This window comes from Netta rufina (assembly GCF_964035555.1).
Source record: "Netta rufina genome assembly, chromosome: 1".
NCBI lineage: Eukaryota > Metazoa > Chordata > Aves > Anseriformes > Anatidae > Netta > Netta rufina.
Genome location: NC_140123.1, coordinates 124,237,778 through 124,254,963, shown reverse-complemented (window position 1 = coordinate 124,254,963; position 17,186 = coordinate 124,237,778). Strand labels below are relative to the sequence as shown.

The 17,186-nt window shown below is 37.5% G+C and overlaps 1 protein-coding gene across 1 annotated transcript; it reads right to left on the bottom strand.

Moving 5' to 3' along the window:
• Positions 1 to 1,354: 1,354 nt before the first annotated feature.
• On the bottom strand, positions 1,355 to 10,252 carry CD86 (CD86 molecule; the record flags this gene model as incomplete). Its single annotated transcript, XM_084295923.1, has 5 exons — positions 10,200 to 10,252; positions 10,024 to 10,073; positions 8,295 to 8,636; positions 3,822 to 4,133; positions 1,355 to 1,494 (listed from the first exon to the last, which is right to left on the bottom strand). Exons 1-5 carry the CDS (start codon positions 10,238 to 10,240, stop codon positions 1,355 to 1,357), a joined length of 885 nt encoding a protein of 294 aa, XP_084152049.1. The 5' UTR covers positions 10,241 to 10,252.
• Positions 10,253 to 17,186: the final 6,934 nt, after the last annotated feature.

Genomic DNA, 17,186 nt, shown 5'->3' with positions numbered 1-17,186 from the left:
GCATTGTCTTTGCATCTCTCTGTGCTGAAAGAAAGGAAGAACCCTTCTTCTGTGGGATGTGGATGGCAAGGGGTTCATCTCTTCTTTCCAGTTTTCATGGGTTCACTAAATTCAGTTCTTCATTTCTGAGCAGTATCACAGAAGGCAAAAATACATTAGTCCATGTGGCAGTGAAACAAAACACTGGGTGCAGGATGCTCCAAGGTGGCATTACCTCTACTCTTCTGTTATCAGGAGTTCAGACAGAGTAAGCACACCAAGAGCCAGGAAAATTCATGTGCTTGCCAATGAATTATGTGGAAGACTGAGGAGAGCACTGGCACTTGTTTGGCCTAAAAGCCCGTTAAATTAGCACAGTTTTCCCAAAGGGTGGAAGAAAGTCAAATAGACAAGCAGAAAATTGTACTTGCTACCATTCTGTAGCAAAAATAAAAGAGAACACTGGATAGTAGGTTTCAGTCATCAGACAAACATGTTGCATGTTGTTCTGCAGAGTACCTGGAGAGGATTCTTGTTGTGGCACAGCATCCAATACTATGGGACCTCGGGCCTCACTGTATGCAGAGATAGTTCCCAGTCAACACTCTGGCTGTTGGCCTCCATTTCAAGCTTCTAGACTGGTAGACTGACACCTAAAATAAATGAATGTGTGATTTACAGAAACATGAGAAATAGGAGCTGAAAGAGTGTTGATAACACATGTCCATTTATCTTAGAATTTGGAAGAATGAGGTTGGCCTCAGGATCTTTGTCTTTGTGAGGAATGAGGACTGTCTGTGAGGAATGAATTTCCTTCTTACTACAAAGGAAGGATAGACTTTGATGCCAGCATAAGGGCCCTTTCAGCGCAGAATAAACCCTGGACTGCTGAGACTTAGTGTTGCAACAAAACAGATAAATTCAAAACAAAGATCACATTCTGTTCTGGTATATGATAATTTTTCCAGTCTAGTACTAGGCAGCCTGTGGTGGAACAATGCCTTGGATCCTTCACCTCATTGATGACAGTGATACTTGCATTTGACAGAAGCCTCATCTCATCCTTCTTCCAGCTCCACTTTTCTTATAAATGTTGATGGACAAGAAAGATTTATAAAGTGCCAAATCTAACAATAAGCCATTAAAAAGATGGAAGTGCAGGAAAAAATGGTATGTTTGTGCCATGACAATCTCACACAGCACAAAGAAGAGGGACAAATGGTTGCAGGAGGAGATAAGAGAAAAATGTTTGGATATGCTGGATAGACTAAATTGTTGCAGGAACTAAATTGTCCAAGGAAGTTTAATTTAAGTCCAGCATAAAAGCCAATTTTCTGTCAGCAGCTATATATAGGTAAAGCTGAATAAGAAGTAATTACTCACTCTGGCTGGTAGATGAGATATTTCTGTTCTTCAATATCACAAAACCCAGAAGAAGTGTGATCAGTATAATTACAGCTATAAGTGGGCCAAAGAAATTTACCTTCCCTTGTTCCATTTCTTCTCTCTGTATCTCTGAATAAGAAAACAGAGGACATGCACACAACAAAGATTTAATTTGGTGACATTTGGCTTAACCAATCTAACTCAAAATTATGTGAATTAAAAGTTTAGGGAAAGGCCCTCAGTATCCTTTACTTTTACAGTACTTTAATAATGTTAAATAATCACTATCTATATGCTTTATTTCCATTTCCAATAACCAGCAAGTCCACCAAGGCTAAATGACATCAACAACAGTAAGGCAAATTATTATTTCTGAAGTTTGGATAACATGAGAAATAAGCAGCTTGATTAATACAAGGGCCTATGAGGCCACTGCTGTGCTACTGCAACTCTGTGCTACTGTGCGAATTTCAAGAACCTGGGATTTCTCACTATTTGGTATCTGTTGGAACTGATGATTGAAGCCTAATGAAAAGCCATAAGGGATGTGAAAGAAGCAAGGAGTTCAAGGGAGTTTCCCTCTATTTCTGATTATTGCGCTTTTGAGGTCTTGGTTGCTAGGGATAGCAACAAATACAGCGTCAGTTGTCATCAAAGTTGTTTTTTATCTAGAATTGCTGGTTTCTTACCCACCATCACTATTTATCAAGTGGCTTACTTTCATAAAGCAAGGGAGGAGAGAACTGAACAGGGAAGAGGGGGATGCACAATTATGGCTAATACTATTGATGGTATTACTCTTGAGCAACATGTAGGCTATGCAAACCTCAAAAGATTTCTGAATTGTATTTTAATGTTAATTACATTAAAATTATGTATATATTTATATTATTTTACAATTACAATACAATATGTTGTATTATATATATATTTTACAATTATAATACAATACAATTTTACATTACAATATTTACATTACTTTCATGTAAGGACTTCAGAGGCAGTTTACTATATATAGCACTGATGACTTAACCCTTTAGCTAAAGATAAATGAAGAAAATTGCTCTGTGGAACTTCTTTAGGAATGAGTTGCAATCCTCTTTTACATCTGCAGTAAGTGTTAAGTTGGGAAGCCTGTACTTCCCTAGCAGGCTTTCTTGCAGTGCTACCAGCATCTCTGGGCTCCGTGTTCCTGTGAGTTGAAGCACAGCTTCAACACTAAAGGAGATGTGCAAGGTGAATGACCAAAGTGGGAAGCATCTTTATTTTTATGTGTTTGTGCTATAGCTTATGAATAAAAAATAATAAATAAATAAAATAAATAAATAAAAATCAAAAGATGTTGGATGTTTTCCTATCCCAAGCAATAAATAAAATACATTTTTAGTCTAAAGAAAGGGTCATTCATATGGAACCCTGATCCACGAGGGATCACTGTGGCATACAGTATTCAGCTAGAAAAGTAAAAGTAGCAAACTGTGAGGCAGACAAAGAATACCTAAACACAACTGAAACTGTAGTCATTAATAAATCAGGGAATATTTAGGATGGCACAGAACATACATATCTTACAAGAGGTGTCTGGAAAACAAACAAAAAAACAAACAAACAAAAAAAACCCCTCACCACAATCCCAGAGAAAAAAATCCCTAAATGGTCATTTTGGAATACACACTGTATATGCCAAATATTATGAAAACCACCAGGAATGCTTCTGAGACTGGTCAAAGTTTCATGGTCTTTACATTTAAGCTCAGTGCAGTCTATTTGGCAGTCTGTGAGCTAAATTTGGTCCAAGGGTCTCTTCTGTTCAACCTTCAGCCTTTCTATCAAGAGAGATTAGGAATAGCAGCTCAAGCACTTCAACATCAGAAAAACAAAACAAAACAAAACATATGTACTGTGAGGGTGGTCAAACATTAGAACAGATTGCTGAGAGAGGTTGTGGAGTCTCCATGATTGGAGATACTTAAAACCAACTGGATGAGGCCCTGAGCTACCTATTGACCCTGTTTTGTGTGGGGTGATCTCCAGGTGCTTCTTCAAACCTCAGCAGTTCTCTGATTCTGTGATGCAGCAACCTCTATCTTAACGGTGAAATGTCACCTCCAGAGACTGGTTGAAGCCTAATACTGGCATCCAGGTTGCTTTGTTGCTGCAGCAGCATTTAGGGAAGGGATGAACATGCCCTGTTCTAAACAGTGTAGCAGTAGTCTTCCTTCCCTGTGCCAACTCCCTGCTCTAATAAGGCTTCCCATGGAAAGATAAGGAGAAGGAATTTGATGGCCTTGGCTATCAGTGAACAGGATGGAGAACATACAACCCTTGTAACTAGACCATACTGCTGCTTAGAGTTTATTCTCTGCCTTGACTATGCTGCCATCTGTGATCATTTCTACTGCAGTGTTCCCATCTCCTACGCATGCAAAAATCAGAACTGGCAAATGAAGACTCACCGATCACTAGTGGCGCTGAGACAAGGCTCCCCAGCTCCTCTCTAAGGTGAAGTAAGCAGCTAATATTAGTGAGGATGTTTGTAGGAACTGTGATATTCAGCTTGCTGGTAACATTGTACAGCTTTGTTACAGCATCCTGTGAGACATCCATGTGATGTATATGCCTATTTGTTGTGTTTTCATATGAAATTAGCCAAATCATCTGCCTGGGTTCTGGATAACCTCCGCTGGAAGAACAGGAAAGATTCAAGTTTTCTTTGGGCTTTAGTTCCCCAGAGGTTAGCTGTGTTATCTCAGGTTGACTATAGTTGGCTGAAACAGAGCAAAGAAAAAGCATCATGAGTTGGACACACCACATCTTGTGACAGTTCCTGTCAACTATTTGAGATTTTCAGGCATAATCAAATCTAAACAATCTTCTCAGAAAAGCAATGTGGGTCCTAAGAAGGGTTTGTTATATTTTTGTTGCATACACTGACTTGCTTCTCCTTCACCTTGGGACATTTCAATGTCATAGGTCAGATCAGCCAGAGAGTGAGACTCCATCTCTCCCATCTTCTTTGGACCAATTGACACTTCAGAATAATCAAAGCTGGACAACTTTCAGGCCTGCTTAAGCACAAAATTGGAATGAGAGATACAGTAGTACCTACCCTCAACTTCTTGATTAATTATGAGTTGAAATACAAACCTCTAATTTTTAAATGTGTGCAAATAAATTATCTGAGGGATTTCAGATGAGGTAAGTTGAAGGTCCAGTGTTGTCATGGGTAGACACATCCTTGGTGTCTGTCAATATTACAAGTGATTGTTTTGCAGCTGAAAGAAATTCACTCATCTTAACTTGAAACGTAGGCCTCCCTTAGCTCAGCTTAAAATGTGGAAGTGACTACAGTACAGGTTTCTTTACTCTGTGACACTGCATACTCATCCCAATCAATGAAAAACAAGCCTGTTGCTTTAAAAAGCCAAGTTTCCAAGGCAAGAAATAACTGGTAAAAAAAGGACTGTGTAAACATAAAACATGAAGGATAAGCAGGATCATTTAATGAAAACAAAAAAGTAACAGGCTCAGGACTTCATTGAAAACACTTAAGTATTTCAGAGTCAAAGTATTTTTGTGCTAAAGACAACATGGAGAAATATTGGAGATGGGGCAAAATATTCTTAGAAAAATATGAGCCTAAGGGGTCTGACTCTTCTATATACATGTTCAAAGTGTTGGATCCATACTGTAATCCTTGCCCCAGTGAATCCTTAATATAAATGGAGGAAGAAATATGATTACAGAATGTTAGGGATTGGAAGGGACCTTGAAAGATCGATCATCAAGTCCAATCCCCCTGCTGGAGCAGGAACAACTAGATCAGGTCACACTGGAGTGCATCCAGGTGGGTTTTGAATGTCTCTAGACATTCAAAAGGAGACTCCACACACCCCGGGCAGCCTGTTCCAGTGTTCTGTCACCCTCACCATGAAAAAGTTTTGTCTCATATTTAAGCGGAACCTTCTATGTTCCAGCTTACACCCATTCTGTCCTCCTGACGCTCACCCTTTACATATTTACAAACATAAATAAGGTCACCCCTCATTCTCCTCTTCTCCAAGCTAAAATCATGTTGCTTTTGTTTGTTCTATGCCAGTACATAGGGAAACAGATTTAATCTAGTCTATTAAATGCCTGGAAGAGTCCAGAAGGAAAAACAAATCAATCAATTAATCAAACAAACAAAAAAACATATTGTTTGCACCCTAAAATGTAGTTAAGTTGTCCCTTGGGAGGGTTCAAGCCTCCTTTTTCTCCTCAAGGTGTGACTTGCTTATCTGACTGCTCACTTGAGCTCCTGGTCTGGAGTATTTATTCTTAGCATTTTATGGGGAGGGCAGAAAGGTAATCCATGGCTGTGAAACTTGCCATATCATCCAAGTGACTTAAGAGTTTGAATCTTATTGACAGTAAGCAACTGGAAATAGGGGGATATACCCTTATCAAAGCACTTTCATTTTCATGGCTTCTGGAAGGGAAGCTTAATTTACTGAAAAGTGATGATGCTTGCATGCAGAGTGTGCACTACTTATGTGTGAGTTTTGTATCTGGATTGCTAACAGAAAAGCATATTTCAGGACAATATTTGTAATTAAAGATAACATCTTCCAAGTAGGCTACCTCAAGACACAACAGATCCATCAGGCCTTTATTATTTTTCCCAATGGCTTAATCACCCTACCTGGTTTTGGTTTTGCATCCTAAAGTGACAATGCAGCTTACTCACTTGCTTCCCAGCCACTGACTTTTTTTATATCTTCAATGAATTAATTAGCCTTTTAAAATAGATATTATTTTATGTATATTTTAGGTTCCCATACTCTGAAAACAAGACTCTTTAAAGTCTTCTTTGTTAAAAAGTAATTGATTCATCTTTCAACATCTCTACTTGGACTGTATTTTTTCCCAGCCCTCAGATAATTCTAGTAGAGCTTTTGTTCATGCTTTTAAACTTTTCAGTGTTCCTTCTATAAAATGAGGTCACAAACTCTAGTCTGTATTCTGGCATTGGATCTACCATCAAGAATTTGAAGAGAGCCTATTTTTAAATAGCTTTCCTAGTCTTTTCAATAAGATATATAAGATCAATAAGGTATTGATCAATCCAGAGTAAGCACTACATACATGCTGTAGCAGAAAAATCAGAATTTCCAGTTAAGCAGCTTGTCCACAAAATCCCTACCTTGTCTGTTTTAAGAGTCAAAGTTTTCCATTACGAAACCCACCTTTTCTGGAGAATGATCTGTGTTCATTGTTCTTATATAAATAATCTTGGCTTTATAAAATTCATATAATATACATACCTTTACCTATGTATTGTCCTGATGGAATATATATGAAGTAGATGCATAAACTACATTAGAAGGTGCTTGGGTATTTTGGAATAGGTTTGGTCATCAAGTGGTCTAGATAGTTTTCTGTGATTGTCCTTTAATTCCTGTATAGCAGTCAAACTTTCTTATGTCCATTTTAAGAGTGAAATTCCATAATACAAAAAGTGTGAAATTCCATAATACAAAAAAGTTCTCTATGCATGCTGTAAGTTTCTAGTTAAGAAAGAGTAGATAAGCACAGGCACATTTCAACATTTTTTTTTTTAATATTTTTTATTTTAATATTTTTTATTCTCATGGAATTCCATATTGTTCCTTCCTTTGGGAGCTTTTTGAACAGAAAGTAATTTGAAAGAAACACAGCAGCAAATAGCGTAAAAGAACCTTCCTAAATTAAAGGTTTGGAAAAGTTTTAATGCTTATGTATAAGACTTCTGTAACATGTTGAATTAATTGAATGGTTGATACTAAGCAGCTCTTAAATTAGAGATCTTGATACTGAGTGCCAATTATGAGGTCTGAAAGTTTGCTGAAAATACTTGTCATGAAAATAAATTCTGGGAGAACCAGAATTAATCTAGACGTTCTATCTGTTTGTGGGCTGAGGAAACATCTGCTGGTAGCACATTACTAAATAGGCTCAGAAGTCTTGGTACTCTGTTTCTGGCTGCTGTTACACATGGCCTATTCTCTTTTGAAGCAGTATTCTGAGGTCTGAGAACACCAGTGGAAGTTAGAAGCTCTTATTACTAATAACTACCACTATCCTAGGAGTAGAGAAAACACAGCCACATGAACAAAGGTTGCCAAGAGAGCAATTTAAAATAGAAAAACATTATGAATATATATTATGAATTACTAAAGTATTATACATATTAGGACAATATTGCTTCCTCACTGAACCCCATCCCTCCAAAGATTTTCTGTCCTTTAACATGAAAGAAATCAAGTTAAGTCTCATCAATGCCTGCATTTTTTCTTCAGAGATATTTTCAGTCCTCCCTTAACTGAGCATATGATTTTCTACTCCTCCACATATGAGCTGCTCTTTTCTTAATTTTCCCTACAATTTATATCTTCATAAAATAGCTGGGTGTTTGCAGAGATCTTTTTGTTTCAATTGTGATTTATCTCCAACAATGCTAATACTATGTTTTAGTAGTAAATGTTAATACTATTGCTTTTAATAGAAGACAGTGCATCAGATGTAAATAAAACATGTATTTTCTGGGGTCCTAAAAGCCATAAAACTTGTAGGAAGCAACAGAAAGAAGGCAGAATGGTTTCCACTATAAAATGTGATAGGGTGGGAGTCAGGAATGTTCAATGTTGAACAAATTATTTCTTTATTTTCTACTTCTTCTGATTGCTTTCACCATAGTACTACTAATTCAGAGCTAGCTAATTCAGAGATGAGGATTTTCTATTGAGAATGATATTTAGAAATTCTGCTCCAGTGCAGGTACATCTCCAGTGGCCTGGGGACACAACCACAAGTTTCTGGACTAAACAAAGTGACAGAGAATCAACCAACCAATCAACCATCAAACCACCACCAACAAAAACAGATGTCAATTAGCAGAGATTACTTACCAATGATGCTCAGTGAACACTCAGATTTGTGTATGACCTTTGGTGATTCTTTGTCTCTGTGCTGTATAATACAGGTATATTGTCCCTCATCCACAATCCTTGCATTTAACAACTGCAAGGTCCATTTGTTCATATCCATCTTGGTGCGATTTATGTATTTAGGACTAAGGTTGTCATGTTTTTCCTGGCCATAGTATACTTCATGCACCACTTCAGCAACACCTTTTTGCCAAAAAACTCTTAAATCCTTTATGTCAGTTTTCTGAGAGTTTGTAAAATAGCAAGACAGGTATGCAGTGTGATTGAAAAATGACTTCACCTGATGCCCACTGGCAGTAATACCTTAAAAAAGAAAGATAAGAAATTAAGATTTTCATCAGCTGAAAAAGAACACCAAGTATTTGAAGTCACAGAGGCAACACAACGATAATAGCAACAAAATCACCAGCATTTATACACAAATTCTCCCACTAGGTGTGGGAGGATACTTACTTCTGCAAACTGACACACTTAGTCCTGTGGAGTTCAGGTCACAAAACTGTTACTTATATTCTTATATTACTATATATATATTATTTATATACTGTATTACTTATATACTATATTATTTTATATTATTATACTATGTTATCCTACATTATCATACTATATTATTCTATATTACTTATATATTTATATTACTGTTACTTCCTATATTTCACTTTCCAAGGAAGGCCTACCATACAGAGGTTGCCAGCAGGCAAGAGGTCAAGGGTTCTTGCATGTGTATGTAGTGAGATTTTGCCACAAAAGAGATAGTTGCATAATTTCTTTTCTGAAAGTTAAGTTCATTCTCTTCATAGAACAACACAGCATTACAGTTTTGAAGAAAATGTAAAGTGCACACTGTGTGGTAAATATCGGTGTCTGAGGATAATATGACCAGAAAGTCAGAAACAGGTAAACACTTTCTGTCTCACTGAAGAATTAATCTAGAGTTTAATGACAAATTAAATGTCAGATTTAACTGTTCTGTAATTAATGTAGAATGTAATGGCAAATTAAATGTCAGATTTAAAGTTCTGTTGCTGATTTTGTTAACAGAAATAGTCAATAAACACAATTACATGTAAGTCTTCATGCAACAAAAGTATATACTGTTAATACACAGGGGATGATTTTTCTCCCACTTTCACCACAGCATGTATCCATTGTTATAATGGGTGTTGATGGGCTAGGAGAAGAGTCTTTCCTTGCAATTGAAAATGCAGTCCTCTGTCCAAGGAGGTGCAAATACCTCTGCTGTGTTAAAAAGGAGGAGGATATTCACAGTCTCTCTCCCAAAGCAAAGTTTTCACTGCCTTTCTGGAACACCAAACTGCAGAGTGATCTCTGCAGCTGCCAAAAACTCCAGTTGTTCCTTATCAAACTGTCCATTATCAGTTTAATACTGCTGTCCTCTACGGTATACAGAGGTGATATACACACATTTTTAAAGATTGATTTAAATTGAAAATTTAAGAGCAACATAAAGTATGTGTAATGTAAAGATATAAACCTGGAGAAAATACTTACTAGATATTTAATAGAGTCTCTGCACATAATTTAAATATATATTACATAGGTTCTGTGACTTTGATTGTACAACTGGAATGTTTAATTACTACTAGGGAATTTCTGAGTAGATGAAAATGTATAGAAGGACACAAGTAATCAAAACAGGTTTTACAATTTAAAATGTTCCTCTTACCTGGGAGAAGTATTATTACATGAAGAAAGAATATGCAGACCTCCATGATACTGTAAGAAGGAAGAATTAAGCAAGTATTTTAGAGTTTGAAAACACTCCAGTACCTTCTTGAGTACTCCCAATGAAACGGTAAAACAGGAAGCTTTCAGAGTGATTTTTGAGAAAGTTAATCTTATATTTTCCCCCTGACTGGTAGAAGTATTTCTGTATTCTTCATAGCCTTTAGCAACAAGAATCATCCTATGACAGGCCTCTGGTTTACAAAGAAGGTAATGAGGTTCAAGATTACTGCAGATAGGGTATGCTATGGGAGGAACGCAGAGCCACTGATCTGCAAAGGGCAGGATGAATACCTAGAATGTCTGGCACAGAGGAAAGAGGAATGGGGAGCATGCTTGCCCTTGGCTGTGTGGGGAAGAAGATGGGGTAACTGAAAGTAGAAGGGGAAGAAAGTGACACAGAAGGAGGAGGTGGGGGAGACTTTACGATGATGTCAGCTACCAGAAGCGATGAAATGTGTGACCTTTAGTTTTGCAACAGGAACCTATACCTCACTACAGTAAAAGACAACTGAGAGTAATCCTACATAGTTAAAAGAGTTGAGACTATATATCACACAGTTAGCTAAAGAAAAACTACTATCTTTTTAGAAACAAACAAACAAAAACAACAACAACAAAAAACTATGAATCCTCTTATAAGCAAAACACTTCTATGACTGCTTGGGTTCACATGATGTAGGGGCCTTTAATCCTGTTTAAAAGCCTGGGCCATTTTCTCATGTCTTTCTCATTTATTGGTGAAATAGCAGCTCCTTCATCTGACTCGCTTGTGGCTGCTGGTTAGCAGCACATTTGTCTGTCTCCTGTGCTACTTCCATGTATTTGGGAGAAGTCTCCACACCAACCCATTCAAAACATCTATCACTCTCCTGAACGACGCAGAGAATCCTCTTTTGGTGGAGCAGATGTAAAACTCTTCAGCTTTTACAATACTTAAAAACAATGAGATTGATGTCTGCTGTCCTGACTGGTAGCATAGCTTTCTGATGGTTTCCGTTTTTTTTGTCAGGTTTTATATTAAGCTTGTACACTTTGGTCTTTACCTTTACCCAGATCTCTGGGAGTGCAGGTCTCTTTTTCTGTTTAACACAGAATTTTTCTCAGTCAGCTGTCTTTTTTTTTTTTCTTTTTTTTTTTTTTTCATGTACTATATAACACACAACTAGTAAATACTTATTTCTAGATTCAGACTGCCTTTTCTTAGGAACGAGGAGAATGAATCCTAAGTGTGTCAGAGGGTATAAAAAATTTTCTTTGTGATCAGCGAGACTCATTGATTTCTTCCTCAGAAGAGGGAAGGGGGCTCATGCAGAATTCATTGCTGTAAACAGAGATCATTCTCTTTCTGCTCCAGACTACAAGGGCACAAACCAACCTGCTATGTGGTGGCAACTTTTATTGAGCAATTTTTCTCCTAGGTTGGGTCCCACCAAATTAAACTACACAACTGATTGCCTAAATTGCCTGATTGCCTTTGGACTATGCTCTTAGTCATATGGACTGAATTTTTGGGTAGACCTGTGTGGAGCCAGGAGCTGGACTCAGTGATCCTTGTGAGTCCCTTCCAACTCAGGTTATTCTATGTTTCTATGATTGTAAATAAAATTGCCTGTGCCAAGTTATAGAAACCTACAGAAAATCCCTCTCAGCAGGCATATTTCTCTCCTGTGAACAAGAATTTTTGCTTTCAGTCAAATAATAATAAACAAACAAACAAACAACAACAACAAAAATGTGATAGCCCTATAGCCCTGTTTTTTCTTTGATCCAGGACAGGTTCATAAGAGTAGGACTTAAAACAATTTGGTGACTGGAAACATAAATGGAAGAGACAGAGTATACTGCTATAGCAAGACATGTTGCAATGACTGTCTCAGAGCAGCAAAGACCAAAACCAGAAGTGAAAATAAAAAAGAGAGAAATAAAATCCAGGGGAAAAAAACAAAACAAAACCCACCATCACCACCAACAAAAAACACACAACAGATAACACTCCTTGCCTTTCTTTATGGGTTAGAATTGGAGCTGAGGACAGAAGTCTCAAAGGTCCCACAGACTGTCCTGGATGCTGTCTTCCAGGTGGTGTGTAGCTGGGGATGGCTGCACGATGAAGGATTCTGGGAGTCTGCAGAGGGACATACCTCCACATACCCTGGCAAGGGAGGTCACTGTGTGTGACAAACTGCTTCTCTTATGTGAGCTGATTTAGAGGTAGTTGCTGAATCATGAAGTGGGACAGAAACATTTCAGTGCTGTGAACGGCTTCTCTTCCTTTTTTTACAGGATGCCTTTAACCAGCTGATGCAACTCCTTGGAGGCAGTCTCCAGAAGACTGTGGGGAGGAAGAGGAATTAAAGAGTCTCTGTGTTGGCTACTTATATGATTTCTTAGGCATTTTCAAGGACGTTTTCAATACAAATTCTGTGCTCAATTCTCTTTTACAACTTCAGGCCATTGAAAGAATGGCAATGTCCCAGAATTGTTAAGGAGTCAAAAGGGACCAGGTAAGAGGGGAAAGACAGATTCTACTTCATGGCATGGCCTGCTACTGGCTAATGGTGGAGAAGGAACTGCCCCACTTTGTGGTCATGGTCCAGTGCATGAGCACTCCACTTCAGAGCATTGTGCCTCTGTGTCCATGGCACTTTTTCAGGATGCTAGTGATAATTGATGAGTTAGGAGTGCTTTGAAGACCCAGGGCTTAAAAAATCATCTCTGACATTCAGAAGTACATGAAGTTGGTCCTCAGGGAGGTAAACATTTTTCCTTGCTAAAGAAGTGCTACAGAAAAGGCACTATATGGCAAGTGTTTTTCTTGCCTTTTAAAGCTCTGTCAGCCATTCCCAGAGATGCCCTCGTGACTCAGGATTACAAACTATTTGTGGATGTCAGAGATGAAAAATGGAGAAGTATTTTAATTGAAATTATGTCAGTATGCACCAGTAGTTACATTCAGCTCTTTATTTACCGAAAGAAGAAAACGTATGAGTACATGTACTTTAGTGGCCCTATTCATGACTGCTTTTATTTTGGCTAAAGCAGTTTGAGAGGAGTCATGAGGCAGCTCCCATTTGGCTGAATACAAAGTTCTTCCTCCCTGAAGAACTCTAAGATAGAGGTTTGAGAAAAAGAGGTGACTTTGCTCATTTTACTTTTGAAGGTAACTGTGAGAAAGCCCTCTGGGACTTGCTTTGAAATTGGCTTGTGCTTTCTGTTTCTTCTCCCTCTAAATTCAGTGTGTAATATATGCAAATTGAAGCATCACAGACAATAGTTCCTCCTCCCCCCCCCCCCCCCCCCCCTTATTTTTTGCCTGAGTTTTCATTTGCGCTCTTTTTTCCCATTTTCACTTTTGGATGTAGTCATTGTCTTTTGAAAGATACTGTCAAATCTGTGGTGTTTGACTCAAACTCCTTCAATTCCTTTCAAAATTTACTTTTAAAGAGTATCTAAGAACATGCAATTAATTTATTTTATTACATCAGGTACATATCTTCTATGGGAAGACTCTCCTCTCCCTTATTTCACCATGATCTCAAAACAAAACTGTCCACTAAACTAGTAACCTCCTGTTTTGACTTTTCTTGAGTAGGGATTTTTTTTTTTAAATTTCCATGCTGTGCAACACTGAGTAGCTCCATGAGCAGTGTTGTGAGCCTCCTGAAGACATCTGTAACTAAGACTTTTCATCACTGACATGAAAGCTATCCTAGAGAGTTCTAAATAAAATTGTGCTCAAATGCATTATCAGCCTTCTCCTTCGTTGGAAATACAGGATGATTTCAGCAAGTGTTATCAAAGGGATGGAAAAACTTAAGGAAATTCCTTTAACATAGCAAAGTCTGAGAATGGTAGTATTCCTTCCACCCAAATACTCAGACATGCAGTATAAATATCTGGAATGGACATTTTTAAAAACATAATATTGCTCAGACAACTTATGTTTCCTATGTGTTTCTCCATAAAGAAATTGTCACTGTTGTAATCAATTACTATTTTTTTTCCTATTGCTCATTCTATTTTAGAAAACTATTTTACACTAAGTTAAATTTGTAAATACAGGATTTGTTTAATTATGTTGTTGTTACATTCTAAAAAATCTGTCTCCACAGTTCTCAATTTGTGAATGCATTTTTTTTTCCTTTTCACTATCCCCTCTTTAAGTAACATTCTTTCATTATTACCATATTCAGAGAACTATGACTTTCTCTATGATTCTGGGATTACTTTGCTCTAACACCCACAATCTGGTCTTTTAATAGCAATGAAACAACACCAATTATTATTTAAATAATACCTTTGGTCCAAAGATCATGGAGCATTCCACTGCCTCTGCAAACAGAATTCTTCATCCACAACTAAAAGAAAAGTATCTCTGAAGGAGAGTGCAGAGTCTGCCTAACAATGCTCAGTCCCAGAGCATGAATCACAGGACACGAACAAGTACTCCACGTAACTGAAACCGTGGGGGGAATTTGAAGGGGAAGAACATCATCAACCAGAATAAGACAGCTGTTGGAATTAGCTGTGGTATTTGCTCTGAGTTCCACCTACAGGTCAGGCTGACATGTTTTTCCACACTCTACGCTATATCTGGCTGTAGAATTGACAAATTTGTTGAACCACCTCTCCTGCATCACAGGTAACCACATATGATGACATCTGTCCTCCTTTCCCAGCCTCTGCCCTTGTTTTGACATTAGTCATGCAAACTTCTCAGCTGGGAAGTAGCAAGTGGCTGATTCTCTTCTCCATAGTTCATACTAACCCAATTGACTTTGCAAGGAAACAGAAGGAATGCGCCCGTTCCCACACAGGTCACAACTTAGAGATGGCAACTGGTTAACAGATTAGTCAGCTGCTGGAGTTTCCTCAAGAGTCAGAAGAGGGAGTAAGAAGAGGAAATTCAGATGCTCACTCACAGGCCATCCCTCTTCTAAGACTTCTACAAGGGATGCTTTGCCTGGAAATGGTAAGTTAATGGGTTGGTGTTAAGGCTAAAGCTCTCAGCTTAAGTCAGGGCTACACAGGGTGTCACAGGCACAAGCCCAAATAAGTTTTCTGGGCACCCCTGATGTCAAGATAAAGGCCATATACAAAAGAATAAATTCATGATTGATTCCTAACATATACCCAAATATGTATAACAAGGTTTAGCAGCCATGCAACATATTATATGTTTGGTTCTCAGGTATTATATGCTTGATTTTTAATAAACCTCTTTAAAAAACAGCTGTGAATATGATGCAAACCTCATTCTGCTTCTTAAATGAGAACATCACTGATCAGGAACTACTTTTTTCTAATTGCAATAAATTAATCTCAATTATTAAATTAAGATGTGATATTCAGAAGTGCAGGTAAATGAGCCAAGCTCTGCTACTCCCAGTTCTAGTGCAGAAATCACTCTAGGGATACATATTTATTTTCTCATGGTGTTTCTTACGGCACATTAACTGATTTACAAAGCTAAAGGAAGAGGTTTTGGATACCTTCCCTCAGCCACCAAAATTACAGTAGTTAAGAAGAAAGGACCCAAGTTTCCTACCTACTGCTGTAAAAAAAGATTGCCATTTTTATAATGTGCATAATGAGAAAATATCCTGCAGTTCTACATTATTTTCTTACCCAGTTTCTGATTATATATGTCCAACCCTAGAAGTTCAGGAAATATTGTGCTGATGGCACTATAAAAAGGGTTCTGTCTCACTCTGTTATAGGTTGGTCAGCTTGCTTCAGGGAATAAGAGATGTGTGTGAAGCTGCTATGATTAGCAACTGTGATTCAAATGAAACAGAGAACAGCTGTAGAGTTACTTTACTAATAGAAATTTCATCTTACAAGCATATGCTCTTATTTGTTTATAGGAGTGTTACAAAGGCTTGCCTCAATAACTGCTCAAATCTATAAGATAACTAAAGGAGGTGACAGTCAATTGAAAACATTATCACAATATTAGGGAGTACCCTATCTCTTTCTCTAAGCTTCCTGTCTCAGACATGGCAAACTAGTCCTGTACAGATCCTGACAACAGTAATGTTCACTTTCCTTTGTCCTCAGAGCCTGTCCTTCAGTACATGCAGAATGCCTTGATCACAGAAAATCAACCCTTTCATATCACAAATATGCATGTGCTTCTTATAGCAAGCAGCCTCTGTCTAAAAGCTTCCTCTTTTGAAGCTCAAATTCCCCTTGTTTCCAAACATGTTTAATTCTCTTATAAGCATTGCTGTTACTCAGAGTGTTCCTGAATTGCTGTGTTAGCCCTTATCTTCTACAAAACCTTTGCTTGGATTTTGCCTTTAGGAAAAAGCCCTTTGCCTGTAAGAAATAGCCCTTTTTGAATAAGGCTTCATTTTTTATGGCTGGCAAGTTCTATTCACTTCTGTTTGCTTAAACTATATTAATAGAAGGGGAAATAGTTTTGTTGGCAAGGACTAAACTTTCTCCAATGAGATTAAACAAAACTGTCTGTCCTTCCCCAATTCTCTGCTGCTGAAAGCTACTAAGTTAATCTGAGATCAGATGTCACAATAAAAATAGAGCTTAATGGATTTTTGTATAAGAATGCTGATATTCAGAGTGATTCCATAACAATTATGGAAAATAAAAGAAATTTAAAGCCAAACCTATACCACAACTGCTATGCTTGTCATGTAGTGGTTAATTTTCTATACGACTCAGTAAATAAGTTGTGCATATATGTTTGACTATTTATACATACAATTCTTCGATCAATTGATAACTTAATTCTTCTGTACTGTCAATTTATTTACATTTCATTTGATTCTCTTGTAACTTCATTTTTATTCTGATAGCTTAGTAAAACTTGTGACTTTATCATCCATTAAGATTTGCTTCAAGTTTGCTTATGAATATGCTGTGAGCCTCATAAAAGCCCAGTTTAATGACTGCAATTGTGCTTGCCAGGCATAAATCAAATATTATTCACACCTGAGACTCTTGTCTCTGAATCACAGTTTATACATGGCATTCAAAAAGGAGCTGTCTGGGGAGAAAAATCCAGCCTGCATCTACTACCTATTAAACATTATTAGAAATGAATTTGAAATCAGTTTCTATACACATCTATTTCTTCGC